The sequence below is a fragment of the Euphorbia lathyris genome, chromosome 5, assembly GCF_963576675.1.
Source record: "Euphorbia lathyris chromosome 5, ddEupLath1.1, whole genome shotgun sequence".
Taxonomy (NCBI): domain Eukaryota; kingdom Viridiplantae; phylum Streptophyta; class Magnoliopsida; order Malpighiales; family Euphorbiaceae; genus Euphorbia; species Euphorbia lathyris.
The window spans coordinates 35,315,207-35,333,473 of record NC_088914.1 but is presented as its reverse complement, the minus strand read 5'-3'; the positions used below and the strand labels follow the sequence as shown (position 1 = coordinate 35,333,473).

At 37.4% G+C, this 18,267-nt stretch overlaps 1 protein-coding gene across 4 annotated transcripts; it reads right to left on the bottom strand.

The window, feature by feature from the left end:
- Positions 1–1,476: 1,476 nt before the first annotated feature.
- LOC136229283 (actin-related protein 2) lies at positions 1,477–12,466 on the bottom strand. Of its 4 annotated transcripts, XR_010689032.1 has the most exons (17): positions 12,276–12,466; positions 11,510–11,620; positions 11,238–11,372; positions 11,044–11,115; positions 10,870–10,948; positions 10,629–10,678; positions 10,203–10,306; positions 10,038–10,106; positions 9,889–9,952; positions 9,380–9,448; positions 9,160–9,243; positions 8,928–8,986; positions 2,954–3,020; positions 2,586–2,669; positions 2,424–2,498; positions 1,760–1,902; positions 1,482–1,669 (listed from the first exon to the last, which is right to left on the bottom strand). XR_010689032.1 is itself a non-coding variant. In XM_066017967.1 (16 exons), exons 1-15 carry the CDS (start codon positions 12,315–12,317, stop codon positions 2,424–2,426), a joined length of 1,164 nt encoding a protein of 387 aa, XP_065874039.1. In that variant the 5' UTR covers positions 12,318–12,466; the 3' UTR covers positions 1,477–1,902. The 4 variants fall into 4 exon arrangements, 3 of the variants coding, with proteins under 3 accessions (XP_065874039.1, XP_065874038.1, XP_065874037.1); XM_066017967.1 differs by having other exon boundaries at positions 1,477–1,902; XM_066017966.1 differs by lacking the exons at positions 1,482–1,669; positions 1,760–1,902 and adding an exon at positions 2,303–2,338.
- Positions 12,467–18,267: the final 5,801 nt, after the last annotated feature.

The window sequence follows — 18,267 nt, the reverse complement described above, 5'->3', positions numbered from 1 at the left end:
ATATTGCATGCTCTAAACTAGTTACCTCATATATAAGCTCCGACTATTGTGTATCAATAGATTGTTAACCTTAAATTTATATAGAAGCTCCTCTGAGTGGACTGTTTTCCGCGTGCAAAAGTTTGAAGTAGAATCAAGCTCTGTTGACTGATGAACTCACTAAATGGAACTTGCTTCTGATTCCGAAATTTGCTTATGTATTGTGCTATTGAACTTGAAGTGAGAAAAATTTATAAAAGGTTAAAATTAATCAATAGTTCCATTCAACCCCCCCCCCCCCCCCTGGAACTAATCTAACCTCACAAGAGACCAACAAGTGGTATTAGAGCTTAAGTTCTATTCATAAGATAAAACTATCTTGAGCCAGGCCCTCAATGGCATCAAATAGCACATGTTTCCTCCCTAAGAATGAGACAGCTCAAATCCCCCCAAAAAGATTGCCCATCACCAGACTACCTCTATTCTTTGGATCAAATTATACATTCTGGAAAAACAGAATGAAGAATTTCATCCAAGCACAGAACATGAGTGCCCAGTTAGCAATAATCAAAGGCCCTTATGAAACATTTGGAGTGGTTGATGGAACTAAAGTATTAAAGACCAAGGACAAATGGACAGAAAAAGACTTAAAGAAGCTACAAAATAATGCTTCGATTATCAACATGTTTCATTATGTTGTAGATGTTGCAGAGTATAATAAGATTCGAATCCGGTTTTAACAACCATGGTTTTTAGAGTTGAGCTCTTATGTGAATAAAGGAAGTGCCCATGTGCTATTATTCAACTATGATGGCATTAGTTTACTTGATTTTTCAATTTGTTATTTTTTTTATATAGTGTTGTATTATCAATGCAGAAAATACGAAAATTATTTTAAAAAAGGATGGAGTAATTGTTTACTACCACTATTCAGGTACTATCGCATTCGGGTAACTAGTGTGTTTATGCTTGCAGCCACGATTATCGCATCGGATGACTAGATTTTGCCTCTTTAATAACAATATGCTTGTATTATAAAAAAAAAAACATAACTCGCAACCATGATGAAGGATGAGAGAGCCTTCAATGTGTATAATGCAGCTGCCATTACTTGGGTTGACTTTGAGTTTGCGGTAAGGATAGCAACAGGGAGAGGATTATTCGAAAACCGCAAGTATCCGAACCGAGGGGAAAGGGAAATAACTGTAAAAAGTGGGGATGGGGATTGCTATATCCACCCCATAGGGATCCCCACCCATTAACGTATCCCTAAATGAATTTATTAATTTTAAATATCACTCAAATAACATTAATTATTTACAAACCTTTCGAGCTATCCAAGCCTTAATTAATTAGACAGTAAATAACCTAAATTAGAACATCAGCTAATTTAAAAACATTGAATCATACCTAAATTAATTATATACAAACATATACCTATCAGACTAATTTGAAACAATTGAATCAATTAAACTAAACTAATTATTTTATTTACAAACCTATCTGGCGCTATCCTAACCCTTATTTTATTCCTATACAATTGAATTAGTTAACCTAAATTATTTTAAAGCCTTTCCTTCTCTTTTTCTCATTAGGAGCTTCGTATCTCTAAGTCTACTCTCTTCTTCCTTCCGCTTCCGCATGCCGCCACTCTTTTCTCATCCCGTCTAATTCACTCCGCCTGGCTGGCCTAGTGGTATGTGTGGTTTCGATATATAAAAATTAAATGTATTTTTAAATTAATATTATTATTTTATTGGGCATGGAGATTTCGTATTACCCGTAGAGATCCGCATGGAAAGGAAAAGATCCTCGAATCATTTAATGGGAATTTTTCAAAACCGTCCCTATAATCATTGGAAACGAAGTGGGAAATGCATTTCCATTGCCACCCCAGTTTATGGTTTTGATGTCAGTAGCCACCTGCCGCCATTATGAACGGGACCATCAATGTGCTATAATTTACCATTTGAATTTGGTTTATTAACTTAAAAGATATTCCTTGAAATTCAGTGTGGAATTTGACGGTTGGAGTAAGGTACAAAATTTCATATGGGGTGCTATTTATTTTCAACAAGAGAAAGGATTCGGATGCAGCAGTGTGGAGAGAGCTTTGAAAAACCAGAAAATATTTTCTATGAAAAGGGAAAATATTTTGCTTGAAACCGAGCCTCGAGGTTTTCAGAAAACAATTAAATGAATTGATAGTTAAAATGGGGAGAGAGGCTCAAAGCTTCTCCCACATTCATGAACGTAGTGTGCTCTAAAAGAAAAGAAGAAATGTCAGATTGGTGGTATGGTTTTCTCCCTGAGTACAGAAGAATGCCAAATGCAGTAGTATAGTAGTATGAAATTCATCCTGAAAAACGATCATGTTTTTTGGTAGCTGAAAACACCCCCAAGTATGCTATATATATAGGTACAGAGAGCTAAACATTTAATACCTAACCACACTTATTCAGACAAGCAACTCCTTCCTCCAGATAATCATCTCTACTTATCCAGAATTCTGGTGAATCCTGCATAGTTTTCCATACCCAAAAAACACAGGATATTACTTCATCAATTAGTGGCAACATCAAACTTTTACAGCAAGTTTTCTCTACCTTCATAATTCCAGCAAGAACTGCACCTCCTAGGTAGACCATATGCTTTCTTCGTGGGGGATCCTCAATCCGCAGTCGCAGTTTCTGCTCATCCACCACAGATAATAAATAGTAACTTAATCCCTCTATTTCATCTTTTACATATGCATCAGTCAAATGAAACTGTAATGTGAACACTAGTTGCATAATCATTTTCTACCTTCTTCACAAAAATCCATTCCAAACTTTAATTTCTGCGACAAACTGTAAGCTAATGAATTGCAAGGAATTCCTCCTTGTTGAATTGCTTCATATACTATATCAATTTTCTAGGTTACTTTGCCGTCAAACTATTCTCTATGTAGCAGAGTTAGGGGCTAGAATCTCACCTTTAACCCATCTTTATTTCCCTTTAGAACAATATCAAGATAGCGATCCAATATTTCTTTCTCCAAGCTGAACAAATTAGACAAACGTTCAAAGCAGCAACAGGAAATGTTCAAAGCCACTAAATCAACATTTCAGATATGTCATGAATTCATAACAACCATATCTATGAATAATATTTAAATAATCAATGAAGTAACATCAAGTAACTAGAAGAACGCATATAATATGTGATACAAATCATCAAGTTAATTCTTCTACCTTGGTTCATTCTAGTGATGGGCCTAAAATGTGGAAAGTGTACTCTAGGAGACCCAAGGGTATTATGGGCAGTAAAGGGTAAAATGTAGTGAGCTGGCAATAGTTAGTTACTGCCTTGGAGAATGTTCCAGGTGGTTATTTACAGGGGGTGTGTACTGAGATTTCATCATGAGATTTCTCTATTTTGGCTCCTAGCGTTAGCTTAGTGAGGGAGGAGGGTTTCCTGGAAATCCTTTCTTTGGTATATTGGCTGTTGAGACTTTCTTTGAGTAATTAGAACTATCTGCTATTTTTTCTCTTCTCTTTCTGTTAATCTTTTCTTAAGTTGAGTATTCTCAACATTGGTCCGACCTGCCGGATTGTTCATGGGAAGAACAGATCTTCCATCTATGGAAACCAGAACTCAGGCACGTTTGGATTCTCATGAGGAGCAGATTGGAGTGTTACAGATAGATGTCAAGGCAATCAAAGAGTCCATTCAATCGTTGGAAGCAGATAAACTAAAGCAAGAGGAATTTCGTACCTTCATTACAACCTGGGTAAAGCAACAGGGCAAACAAGCTACAGGAGAAGAAGGAGCTTCATCAGGAATCCTTAACAATTCCTCTGGTGGGGGTTTTGAAATTCCTATGGGTCATAAGCCTACCGGTCCACCGTTCGGTTCTTCTTTCTCCCACATTCAATCTCAAGGAGGCAACGAGTTTCATGTAGCAGCCAAGAAAATTAAACTTCCTGAATTTTATGGGTATGATCCACGCGGATGGATTTCCAAGGCGGAATTATATTTCGAAATACACGGAACGCCGGCAGAGATGCAAGTCAGATTGGCTCAACTTAGTATGACGGGGGTGGCTCACCATTGGTTCACGGTGGTGAAGGAAGTTTACGAATCTTTGACATGGGCTCAATTCACCGGGGAACTTCTACAGCGTTTCAGTGGCTTAGAGATTCAAAATCCTTATGAGAAATTATCTACGATGCAGCAAACAGGTGACATTCATGACTACATTGAAGAATTTGAATATCTATTGTCGTTGGTACCACGTCTCTCAGAAGCCCAATCTCTGGGTTACTTTTTGGGAGGATTGAGTAGTGAGGTGAAACGCTGGGTCCGTCCTCATCGTCCGTCAACGCGTCTGGAGGCTATATATCTTGCTAAGGATGTGGAGGAAATGTTGAATCCATCGGAGCGATAAGGGGTGGCTGGGCGATTTCGTTATGAACGGCGTAGGGAAGAATTGTTGCACGCCAAGTCTTCTTATTCTGGGTCGCACCGACCCGAGTGGAAAACGGGTCAGTATCCATGGGCTGATTTTAAAGGAGGGACCCAATCTCCTATCCGAACCCTTAATAATTCCTCTTCGATGCGCACAGTCTCCCATCCACCAGAAACGCAAAAACGAGTAGAAGATTTCAAGGGATTTCGAACTGCAAATTCAAACCCTAGCAGAGGATTGCGATCCCTCACCAAATCTGAGTGGGAAGAACGACGCCGTAAAGGGCTGTGCTACCGATGTGGCCAACAGTACGGTCCTGCACATAAATGTCCAGAAGGGAAGTTGCGAGTGATTTTGTTGGGAGAGGATGAGTTGGTGTCAGATGATGGAGAAATTTTGTGTTTGGAAGAAGAAGAAAAATTGCCACCAGATTCAAGTTTGACACAAGAAGGAGAATGTCAGGTGTTAGAATTTCAGGGTGCTAATGAGGAACCTGCCCAGGGAATCAAAACACTGAAATTAGAGGGTGCCATTAAAGATATTCCGATTACTGTGTTGGTTGATAGTGGGGCTACACATAATTTTGTTAGCCGTAAATTAGTTCACGCTTTGGCAATTCCTTCTACTCAATTTTCTGGTATCAACATCAAACTTGGTGATGGGCATCGGGTGTTGATAAATAAAAAATGTGTTTCCCTGCAGATGACTTTGGGAACCTTGGAGTTCACTGTTGATGCTTTGTTGTTTGACATGGGAAATTTGGATATGGTTCTGGGAATTGAGTGGCTGAAGACGTTAGGGGAAGTCACCCACCATTGGGATCTTCGGTATATGAAATTCAATTACCAAGGCACTATGGTACAATTGAATGGAGTTTCATCTCGGGTTGGGGGTCACGAGTCCTTGAAAGGATGGCTCAGCCAAAAACACAATGTTTCAACGTTCCAGGTCCTTATGCATGAGGCGAACCACGAGTCACACCACCACGCTCTCAATTCCTTGCAAGGTGAACAATTACAACAATTATTGTCCAGTTTCAAAGATATTTTCCAGGAACCTAAGGGGCTGCCTCCATCTTGCACTTATGATCACGCCATCAATTTGTTTCCGGGGCAAGGTCCTGTGTGTGTCCGCCCTTATCGCTATCCTCACGCACAAAAGGAGGAGATTGAAAGGCAGGTAACTGATATGTTATCTAGGGGAGTCATTCGACCAAGTAGAAGTGCATTTTCCAGTCCTGTGATTTTGGTTAAAAAGAAGGATCTATCTTGGCGTATGTGTGTTGATTATCGCGCCTTGAATAAGGCCACAATTGCTGACAAATATCCGATTCCGATGGTGGATGAGCTAATTGATGAGTTAAAAGGAGCTAAATGGTTTTCTAAATTGGATTTGATGGCGGGGTATAATCAGATTCGTATGCAGCCGGAGAGTGTCGAGCGGACAGCTTTTCGAACACATGATGTACTCGTAATGCCTTTTGGGCTCACAAACGCTCCGGCGACCTTTCAGACAGTGATGAATGATATTTTTCGGCCTTTCCTTCGTCGGTTCATTGTGGTTTTCTTTGACGACATTCTCATTTACAGCCCAACTTGGTCCCAACACTTACAAGATTTATCTGTGGCATTACAAATTCTGGCTGAAAATCACTTCAGGGTGAACGAGAAGAAGTGTGTTATTGGCAAATCTTCGGTGGAATATTTGGGTCATATCATTGATGGACGGGGAGTGTCCATGGATCCTACAAAGATTCAAGCAGTTCAGGATTGGCCTATCCCTAAACAAGTCAAGGGCGTTAGGGGATTTCTTGGTTTTACGGGGTATTATCGAAAATTCATCCGCAATTACGGCAGCATAGCTAAACCATTGACTGATCTTACTCGGAAGAATTCTTTCAGTTGGACTTCTGTAGCTCAAGAAGCTTTTGAAAATTTAAAGAAAGCTATGGTGACAGCTCGTGTATTGTCCTTCCCCGATTTTTCTATTCCGTTTGTTGTGGAGTGTGATGCATCAGGCCGTGGAATTGGGGTTGTCTTAATGCAACATCAGCATCCTATTGCCTTCTTTAGTAAAGCCTTGTCTCCTGGTAATCTAATGAAATCCGCTTACGAAAGGGAGATTATGGCTCTAGTGTTGGCAGTGCAACATTGGCGCTCATATTTATTAGGTACACATTTTGTGGTCTATACGGATCAGAAAAGTTTGCGTCATGTACTCCATCAACGCATCACAACTCCCGATCAGCAGAATTGGGTTGCAAAGCTGCTGGGGTATAATTTTGACATATGTTATAAACCAGGTAAGGAGAATCGGGCAGCAGATGCTTTATCACGTCGAGATGAAGATGGAGAGTTTTCTGCTTTACTCTCTAGTCCAGTTTGGGTTCAAGGAGCTCAATTAGTGGCGGAAGCACAGGCAGATCCTCAGTTACAACTGCTTGTCCGTGATTTACAGCAAAATTCTAACAGTCATCCAGGATATTCATTACGTCAAGGAGTCCTATATTACAAAATGCGGTTAGTAATTCCCAAAACTTCTAAATTCATTCCCCTGTTGTTGGATGAATTCCATAAGACCGCTTTGGGTGGTCATTCGGGTTATTATCGCACCTATCGTCGTTTGGCAGCCAACATTTATTGGCCAGGCATGAGTGCAGTGGTCCAACGTTATGTTCAATCTTGTGATATTTGCCAACGTTGTAAAGCTAGTTCTTTGGCACCAGGTGGTCTTTTACAACCCTTGGAGATTCCGGATGTTATATAGGATCATGTGTCGATGGATTTTATCTTGGGTTTGCCAAAGTCGAGAGGATTTGACGCTGTTTTGGTGGTAGTGGACAGGCTGTCTAAGTACAGCCACTTTATTCTTTTAAAGCATCCTTATTCGGCTCGTATGATTGCAGAGACTTTTGTTCGGGAGGTGGTTCGTCTCCATGGGCTGCCCAAGTCTATTTTAAGTGATCGAGATCCTATATTCCTCACTTTTGGCAAGAAATTTTTCGCTCTCAAGGGACACAATTGCATGAGTTCTTCGTATCACCCGGAATCCGATGGGCAAACTGAAGTTATCAATCGGTGTTTGGAAGTATATCTTCGTTGCTTCACCATTGATCAGCCCCGTAATTGGTCTTTGTGGATTCCGTGGGCTGAGTTTTGGTATAATACCACCTTCCATGGCTCTACGGGTCTGTCTCCTTTTGAGATTGTGTATGGGCGGGCTCCTCCTTCCGTCGTGCAGTATATTCCGGGGGAAATTCGGGTGGAAGCAATGAGTCAAGACTTGAAAGACAGGGATGAGGCACTAAAGCAATTAAAGGCTCATTTACATCGCGCTCAAAGTCGTATGAAAGAACAAGCTGACAAGAAACGCAGAGATGTGAGTTTTGGTGTCGGAGAGTGGGTTTATTTGAAGCTTAAGCCATACCGTCAAATATCAGTCGCTCAACGTATCAATCAGAAACTGGCAGCAAAATATTTCGGCCCTTTCAAGATAGTGGAGCAGATTGGCCATGTGGCCTACAAATTGGAGTTGCCTCCTTCGAAAATTCATCCGGTTTTTCATGCCTCCCTTCTTAAGAAGGCAGTGCTTTCCAATGAGGTAGAAAGCGTTTTACCAAAGGAGTTAGAGCTGGAAATTTCAGACCACTGGGCACCGGAAGCTATTCTGGCTACACGATCTGTTTTGCAGGAGGGTGACTCAATGGTGCAATGGTTAATTCAATGGAAAAATAAACCCCTTGAAGAGGCTACGTGGGAAGATGCATTGTCAATTCAAAGTCAATTTCCGGGTCTTCGTCTTGAGGACAAGACTCTTATAGATGGCGGGGGTAATGATACAAATCATCAAGTTAATTCTTCTACCTTGGTTCATTCTAGTGATGGGCCTAAAATGTGGAAAGTGTACTCTAGGAGACCCAAGGGTATTATGGGCAGTAAAGGGTAAAATGTAGTGAGCTGGCAATAGTTAGTTACTGCCTTGGAGAATGTTCCAGGTGGTTATTTACAGGGGGTGTGTGTACTGAGATTTCATCATGAGATTTCTCTATTTTGGCTCCTAGCGTTAGCTTAGTGAGGGAGGAGGGTTTCCTGGAAATCCTTTCTTTGGTGTATTGGCTGTTGAGACTTTCTTTGAGTAATTAGAACTATCTGCTATTTTTTCTCTTCTCTTTCTATTAATCTTTTCTTAAGTTGAGTATTCTCAACAATATGCCGCCAGATTAACTAATAAACGGACATTTTCTGCACCGTTTTAGTAGCATTCTCTTTCCAATTGTTCACATGTAGGTTTTCTTAAGAATAATGGATCAAGGCAAAAAGCAAATGCTGCCACAAGTCCTAAGCCATACGTTCCAAGAGAACAAGATATCAATATGCAAAACTGATCTGTATACATTCTAAGCCAGCAAATACAACGAAATCTTAATAGTGCATATAAATCAATACTTCATTATCAAAGAAAAGGAGGCCCATAAGCCCAAAGGAATAAGAAAAATTACCGACTAGGTAATCCTGGATACATGGTGCTCCCTCCACTTAATACTATATGTTGGTACAACTGCAAAATCAGAAGCAAATGAGCATTGCATAACTGAAAATAAATAAAGTAACATTTTTTTTTACAACTGAAAGAAAATTTTCACATCCTTACAACAAAGGTCTTTAAAAAGGTCAAATTTAGAATCATGGCTATTCATAGTGATGTATAGAACTAGTAAACAGTCCAAATACCATCATGCGATTGTCAATGTCCATCTCCTGGATGCACCGAAAAACCATATCAGCCATCCCATCACCTTCAACATCTATAAGTTCCTACAAAGAGAAGCACCTCATAACACTCAAAATCCCCCACCTACCAGTAAATGCTAGTTGGCTTCTTAGAGCTCTGGCAAATAGGGCCTAAAAACTCAATGCTGGCAAGATGAATAAGATTGAGCTATAGGCTTACTGGCGTGAAGAGAGCCTCAGGCGCTTGGAATCGCTCAGTGCCTACTTTTATTATCCTTCCATCTGGGAGCTGATTAATATAATATATGTTAGCAGGCTATGATATAAGTTACTTGCAGCTATGTTCAAAATATATTAAGTAATAACAAACCAAACACTAAAGTAACACCTTAACTACAAGATTGCATATGATTTGAGCCAAAAGAGCTGTTTATTGATCAAAATAACAATTTTTTACATTTTTACTGAAGCAAAAGTATGAAACAAGTAGATATAGCATAAAAGCAAATGGATTATAAATTAAGCTACTTCAAATCCGACTCATGTCTCTTCTATCCTGAGTAAAGTGATGCCCATAGTAAACATGTCCTTAATGCATGGGGATTTTCTTTTTGCAAGGAAGCGAGATGGGTGTTAATCCTATAAACACTATTGCTTACAACTAATCGAATTCAATACTTGTGCAGAAGCAAAAGGAAGGTAGCGAAAATACAAAGAGAATCAACTTACAGTGTAATTCTTAACAAGGATTGTGGTCTCAAGTCCCAGTTGATACTCCCTTTTGTAATCATAACTGGAGAAAAATGGACTTGGAATTCAACCACAAATATAAAAAAAATTCCAAAATATAATATAACAGAATAGCATTGATGGCTCACCTTATGTAGCACAGCTTCTCTTTGATTTCCCTAACAGTCTCAAAATCAGCATTCCTATTCATTGCATACCTACAGTGAATGACGTTGCTCCAGTTAAAAAGGCATGATCTGATGAACAAAATTAGCATTTTGTATATCATAATTATACAAGAAATCAGGCCTCACCCTCTGCGAGAAAGTAAATCAACAAGATAAGAAGTAATGTGACGACCAGCAACATTCATTCTCTTAGTCAGATGAGGGAATGAGTAGCCATCAACAACAGGAACCTGGAAAGTGGAAAAGTTAATCATGCTTTTGGGTAATCTTATGTGACATCCAGAGAATCAAGAGAAACCATGATCAGGCACATCCTTGACTCAATTTTTATGAAGAGAAATCACAGATTTATCATTTACATGGGAAACAACATATGCAGAAAAGCAAATGGCACCATACTCAATTTAAGGTCACAAACCATTTTGAAAAGACAAATGTCCTTGCTATATATACTATATGGCTACAGTTTCAACTTTAAAATTTCATCTGTTATTGAAAGAGAAAATTAGAACACTCTCAAACACGGTGCAAGAATGGTTCTTGAGTAGTTACCACATGAGTGACACCATCGCCAGAGTCAATGACTAATCCTGTCAGTAAACCTGTGAGAATTGAAAATAACAAGTTGAACCATATGTGAGGAGGACATGCAGTACCAATAGACATTAACAATTATTGGATTGTCTTCACTGATCATGTGAAATTCAAACTGCAATTTTTCAAATTCCATCACGTTATGAGAGACATTTTGCTAAATAAATTTGTTTAAACCTTCAATCATCTCCACAAGCACCTTGGGCATACAATGTTAAAACAGCTTGAATTTGAATGAAGACACCACTAAAGTTGTATTTCTCAAACATGGTCTCCACCTGTATTGCCAATTCTAAGTCAAACACAAATAATGAGATTATTATGTAACTACAAACAACGCAATGGCACAAACAAAAAAAGTTGGATCACAAACCATTTTCTCACGATTCTTTGAGGGATTAAGAGGTGGATCGGTGAGTAAAATCTTGCATTCTGTTGGGTCTATCTGTTGAAAGAAAATGAAGGGACAAAGTTAATTATTATGTGATGAACTTATGGTAAGAGGAAGAAACAGAAACAGAAACATAACATATATGTTTGTACAGAACAGAAGCACCAGAATTTTACTTTAAGTTTGTCGAAAAATGCATGGTCCCACACGTGACCCATGTCATCCCAGTTGTGAATTATTCCATTGTTAACAGGATAAGATATATCAAGTTGATGCCTCAAGTTAGCACAAGCATCTCCAACAACAACGTCCTAGTCGAATAAAAAAACAAATAAATAAGTATATCAGAAGTTATGAAAATGAATATAAAGTTCTCAGCCTAGACTAGAAATGGACACAGAGAGAAAACAAAAAAGGTTAATGCATGACATAGTGAAATAATTTTCACCGTCAATTGTTCTTCAATGAGGGATTCTTCATAACGTAGCATGGGTCTTCCCACCACACAGGGGAATACAGAGGTAGGAAAATTTTCTCCAGCAAATCCACACTTAACATACTGCAATTAGGAAATCAAGTTACATAAGCCAAAGAAATGACTACAGAAATGACGCGATTGATAAATATGCAATGCCCCGCCCCTATCAGAGACGTAAAAAAACTAAGAATGGAATTTCCAGCTGTTTTACAGAGTCACATAGCCATCTTAAACATACCATTATTGCAAACTACATGAGCCATCTTTTTTCTAGAATTTGCAACCGAGCAACAAACTCTTTTGCAAAAATGGTTACCCTAACTTTCTGGTGTGTTTTAATCACCCAATCAAAATTGAAATTGCAAAGTTTCTGTAATACATGAGCATTTGCGATCTCCAATTCTCCATAAATAAATAAATAAAAAGGTGGATTAATGCTTAAATCCCATGAAATTGACACTGGCAACAATAAAGAAAGCAAAAGCAATTGTAGTTGAAGAAAAGAAAAGATTATAAGAGATGCACGCCAGAAAAGATTTCATCCTAACATAAGCTTAGATACCAAGACAAATCTGCAGCAATTAAAGGATCCCTTGATCATAAGCATATTTCATGAAATGGATTAGATCCCAATAAAATAAATAAAATAGAGATTGATTTTGCAGTAATAAGAAGATGAAATCGAGCGAGATAGAGTAAAATCAAGAATGCATAGAATAGAAAGGAAGGAGCATACCCCGGTGCCATTGTCACAGACCACAACGTTTCTATTTTCCATGTCCAAGCAAAATTCAACTGTGAAGAAGCCTGATGTGAGTTTTGATTCTCACTCTTCTTCAGGTGGCCGTGTCTTGCTTGCTTGCAATTTCCTTCTCACACTACATATAATGACCTTTTTGTACTTTGTAACAGTGGCGAATACAGGTTGGGGAGGTCTATTTGCGTTCGGAAAAAAACAAAAGAAAAAAAAAAAATCTAAATCTAACTTGTACATATATGTTATAATTTGAGTAGGCAACATTAATATATAATTTCTCACAATTAAAAGATTTTGTTTAAGATTCACAAAAAAAAAAAAAAAAAATTAGAAAGGACCGTAAAAAAAAATTAAAAAATTTGAGTTGAGACGGTGTACCAAACAAAAAAAATTAATAATTTAGATTTAAAAAAGAAAAAATTACAAAATTAGATCAAATGGGAGGCTCATTTACTCAACCTATTATATATTTAGACTGTTTTTTTATGACTTTCTCATAATACTTTCAATATTTACGCGCGTATGTCTGCCTCCTGTCTGACTTCGTAGATTCGATCATATGCGAAGCCTGCGAAGCTAATCGATGGGTTTATTTGATGAATTTAATTAGCATATGCGAAGCTAATGTTTGGTTTACTTGATGAATTTAATTAGTATATGCGAAGTCTGGATGTGTTTTGAAGCTAATTCGCGAAGTGGTATATAACAAAAAAATGTCAAACAAGAACGGATTCTAACGTTAAAATCATAACATTATCAAAATTTACAACAAGATTGCCACAATAACAACATTAAAATCATAGCATTATCAAAATTTACAACAAGATTGCCACAATAAACTCCTAACAAATCACTTCAAAGTTAACCTGACTAATCTGGACGGAAATTTCTCTCTCTACAGGAAGTTCAGACCTTTTGGGATGAGAAATGGAAGTCCAGACCTTTTAAGCTGGACGTGTCCCATGGTGCACACTAAGATTGGCACAATCTCTCCTAACCAATCATTTTAAAGTGAATGTGCCAATCTTGAGGAAAATTTCTCCCTATATGAAGGAAAGTCATCTCCCCTGCAGCTCAATACGCCGCCTTCTAGAAATGGATGTTATGTAATCAACCACTTTCAGGAAAAATTAATCGTGTTAAGCAGGGAAAATGACGATTTTGGCTTCGCGAAATAAGGATTAGCGAAGCATGCGAATGTAAATGTGCAAGGAAAGAGATGATTTTACTTCGCTAATCGATGTTTTCGCGAGGTATGCGAGGTCTGAAACGTGACGATCTATGTCGCATATCGATGCTTTCGCAAAGGCTGCGAGGGAAATCATGAACTTTTCTACTCGCAGACTTCACGAACTAATCGATTCGCGAAGTAGATCATCACGTTTCAGGCTCTTTCTCTTCGCAGATCTTCGCGAAATCATCGACTACGCGAAGTTTATTCATGGAAAAACGCAGAAAAACAGCAGATACTTACATTTTTTGCGCATTTCACCCTTAAAAGCGACAATAACAATATGATAAACTGGGAAAAACGATGGAAATAACATAAAATAACCATTTCTTTGATGGTAACAAGAAGAAAGAAACCAAGTAACGAGCAGGAACAGGAAGATGAAGAACCATGTCTTCGTTTTCTAGGATTAGGAAGTTGCAGAATCAAGAGATGAAGAGAGAAAAAAGAGAAATACATTGTGATTTGGAAAAATGTTGCAGATTTCGTACAATTTAAAGGAAGATAGGAAGATCAAAAGTCTTGAAATCATTAATGGAGGAGCCAGTAGCCGTTTCGCGCACCCAATGAGAAGAGGGAAGAGAACGTTCGCGTAAGGGGAAGTGGGAAGGTTAGGGGTGTTATGGGAAAGTCACACAAAATCAGTCTAGATATGTAGTAGGTTGAGTAAATGGGTTAAATATGTAAATGGGCCTCCCATTTGATCCATTTTTGTAATTTTCCCTTTAAAAAAGCCTAACTGGTAAAAAAATTAGAAATTTAGATTTAGGGAAGTCTACGATGCCAAAAAAATTAAACATTTAGATTTAGAATGGTCTAACAGGCCCAAAAAAAATTAGAAATTTGGGTTTAGGGAGTACCTAATAAGCCCAAAATATTAAAATTTCGAATTTTGGACAAACTTAACACTAAATGGGCCGTCTTGGGGCTAATTCAACACTCAGATTTTTTTTTTTTTTTTGAAATAGAAAGCCAAAACTACTCAGGATCAAAGTAGTTCCGACGGCTGGAAGAACCTAAACCCTCCAGGCCTCTGTCTACGCCCGCTTTATACAACTATATCATCCTGAACCAGAAAATATAAAAGGTTAAAGTTAGAGGTTGAATGGAGTTCAACCGTATTAAAGAACTATGTAAAAATCATATTTCTATTTACATTCTTGTAATGCAATTATGATTAAAACATATTTTAATTATATAAGTAATTAATATCTTATAGATATATATTTTGTCTTATATAAAAATTAGAGGAAAGTATAAAAATAAATTTTGTGGTTTAAACCATTTTCAAACATAAATTATGTGGCTTAAAAGTTGGTAAACAGGTGTTTTAAGGTTGATTCTGTTAGCAAACATAATCCAAATTGACTAACGGTGTTAAAAAAAGTCAAAGGGAAAAGAGTTAATTTTGTCTTTATATTTATTTATTTTATAAATTAACTCTTTTATTATATAATTATCACAAACAAACCCCGAAATAAAAAATAAAAATCAAATATATTATCTTCTATATCTTTCTTTAATCTCTTATTTTTTTCTCTTCTCTCTTCTCTTTGTTAATTTGCACTGTAAATTTTTATGGTTTTTACTCACTTCACATGGTTTATGTATGTTTATGCAGCATTTGTTTGGTTGAAATGCCAAGAACCTATACAGGGTTGTTGTGAAGAATTTCTAAAATCGAATAAAATCCTAAGTCGAAGTGAGATTCATTTCGAAAGTGGACTTGAGTATGTAAGGATTAGTTTAGAGAGACCACAACTATAAATTATTTAGGGAAACGTATAAAAATAAACCTTTTGGTTTGGTCCATTTTCAAACATAGACTATGTGGTTTAAAATCACTGTTCGAAACGAAGGCCGCCTAGACCGTCTAGGTGCTCGAAATCAGAATCTGCCCCGATTTTCTATGATTAGTCCCTCTAGGCGTTTTATAAACTCCTAGGCAATTTTCAGCTGCTTGGGCTCCGCCTAGGCCGCTCGACACCGTCTAGACCGTCTAGGTACCGCCTAAACGAGAATGAACAAAGCATTTTAATTGTGAATTTATTTTTTTTGTTTTATTATAATTCACTTTTAAGTTGTTTCAATGATATTGTTATTGAAATGTTGATGTTTGCACAATTTTAAAGATATATGTTATAAATATATGCGTTTTTCTATATTAAATAATTTTTATATTATTATTTTTAGATAGTATAATACATATTTTAATTGAGTTTATATAATAATTTGTTGATTAATAAATAAAAAGTACAAAAATACAAATCTGATTAGTCTCCGACTAATCTCCGATTAATCCTCGAGGGCTATGTCCGCCCGACTAGCGCCTAGCGTTTTTTACAACCTTATTTAAAAGTTGGCAAAAAAGTAACTTGAGATTCATTCCCTTAACAATCACAGGTCAAATTGACTAACGGTGTTAAAAAAAAGGTTAAAAATCAAAGGGAAAAGAGTTGATTTTGTCTTTATATTTATTTATTTTATAAATTAACCCCATTATTATCTAATTATTACAAACAAAACCCAAAATTAAAAATTAAAATTAAATATATCATCTTCTCCATATCTCTATAACCTTTTCTTTTTCTTCTTCTTTCTCTCTCTCATTTTTCTTAATTTCTCTCTCCTTACCACCACCACTCCGCTATACGGATGTTGTCGGAATCCTCCTAAAGGCCGAAAAAATCATCACCTTAATTTCCTGATCAATGTTTACATATATATTTTTTTTTTGGTAGGATCAATGTTTACATATTCTAATTAGCCAGTAGTTGGTTTTTTCAAAGAAAAGAAAACAGAAATTCCGAGTGCAACATGTAGTAATTAATATTTAAGAGTTTGGAACCAACATAAACTTCTATTGAACTTCAGAAAATTTATACGTCAATACAGACATCAGTTACAACTGACTTTCATAACTTCTCCTAAACATATGCAATAACTAAATAACTTCTCCTGAATTCAAAATAATTAAATAAAACATTATCTCATAATAAATTAACTAAGGCACATTTCCAACAAACTCCTCATTGCCTTAGTATTTACAAAACCTTCTGGCTGCTCAACAAAAATTTCTTCAAGAATATAGCCATTTAGAAAGGCTGATTTAACATCGAATTGGTAAAGCTTCCATCCATTTTGTGCAGCCAATGCCAATAACATTCTGATGGTGTCCAAGCGTGCAACAGGAGCAAAAGTTTCTGAAAAATCCACACCAAAAACTTCCCTTTAACAACTAGCCTCGCTTTGTGTTTGTTGACAGAACCATCAGCATTGAGTTTGGTTCTGAAAACCCATTTAACTCCAATTTTCTTTCTATTTTGAGGCATGTCAACTAGCTCCCAAGTGTCATTCTTCTCAATCATATGAAACTCTTCTTTCATGGCTTCTATCCATTTATCATCCTTCTCGGCTTCTTTAAATTCCGATGGCTCAAAAACAGAAACATTACTTCTTTCATAGATATTAGATAGAGATCTTGTGCCACGAACAGGAACATCATCGATCTTTTCATCAAGAATCTGCAAATTCGTTGGAGATTGCCTTTCAAGTGACTCCTCCCAACTCCATTGTTTATCTTCCATGAACTTGACATTTGGGCTCACAATAATTTTCCCATTTTGTGGTTGGAAAATTCTGTTAGCTTTTGAAGTGCTGAACCATGCCTCAAATGGTGTTTTTCCTTGCACAGCTCTAGTGGGCAGCCTGTTTTGTAGAAAAATTTCAGTACTTGTTGCTTCCGCCCAAACACTTTTTGGCAATTCCTTTTCATGAAGCATGCATCTAGCCATCTCCATGACACTCCGATTCTTTCTCTCACTTACACCGTTCTGTTGTGGTGTGTAAGGTGTTGTAAGTTGATTGCTAACATGACTTGCTGGTGTTGCTTGCTCATCCTCCATCAAATTCAAGGCAAAACTTTTGGCTTTCATCTTCACTTTAAACACATCTTTGCCCCTTGTATCCTTGATGAAGCACCACTTGTCTTCAAAAATAACTTTGAAGCCCTTTTCAACAAGCTGTCCAACACTAAGCAAGTTTTGATCAATGTCAGACACGTATAAAACATCAGTAATATGTTTTACACCTGCTAAGCTTTCAATGGCCACTGTTCCTTTTCCTTTCACTGAGATAAACTCACCATTTCCAATTTTGACTTTAGAAATGAGAGTTTTATCTATTTCTGTGAAAAGAGTTTGATCGTTGGTCATGTGATTTGTGCATCCACTATCTATCAACCACGCATCACTGGAGATGTTGTTAATTGCAAAACACGTTGCCACAAAGAGTTGCTCTTCATCTTGTTCTTCTGTAACTTTTGCGGCTTCACTTTGTTGTGATCTGCAAACCTTTTCCATGTGGCCCATATTACCACATTTCCTGCACTTGATGTCAGGCCGCCACCAACATCTTTTTGCCATATGATTCATCTTCTTGCAATGTGGGCAAGGTGTGCTCACATCATTTTTGTTATCACTGCTGAACTTGTTCTTCTTCTTCTCCTTGTAATTTTTATCTTCGCTGCCTCCTGAACTTTCAGTTTTAGCCTCGAAAGCACCCTCTACCATTTCTTCTTTTCTCATCATTCTCCTTTGCTCTTGAGCCTGTAAAGCATTCACTAATTCTGCCAAAGATATGTTTGACAGATCTTTAGACTCCTCCAAAGAAGAAATCTTAGACTCATATTTTTCTGGCAAAGTAACAAGGATTTTTTGGACAATTCTCTCATCAGAGAAC

Excerpts from the sequence above, each read along its gene's own strand:
- LOC136229283 (XM_066017967.1), bottom strand. The coding sequence starts at position 12,317 with ATGGAAAATAGAAACGTTGTGGTCTGTGACAATGGCACCGGG. Across the intron at positions 10,949-11,043 it reads CAAAGAATCGTGAGAAAATG|GTGGAGACCATGTTTGAGAA; the intron begins GTTTGTGATCCA and ends TTGGCAATACAG. Across the intron at positions 2,670-2,953 it reads GAAATAAAGATGGGTTAAAG|AAACTGCGACTGCGGATTGA; the intron begins GTGAGATTCTAG and ends GTGGATGAGCAG.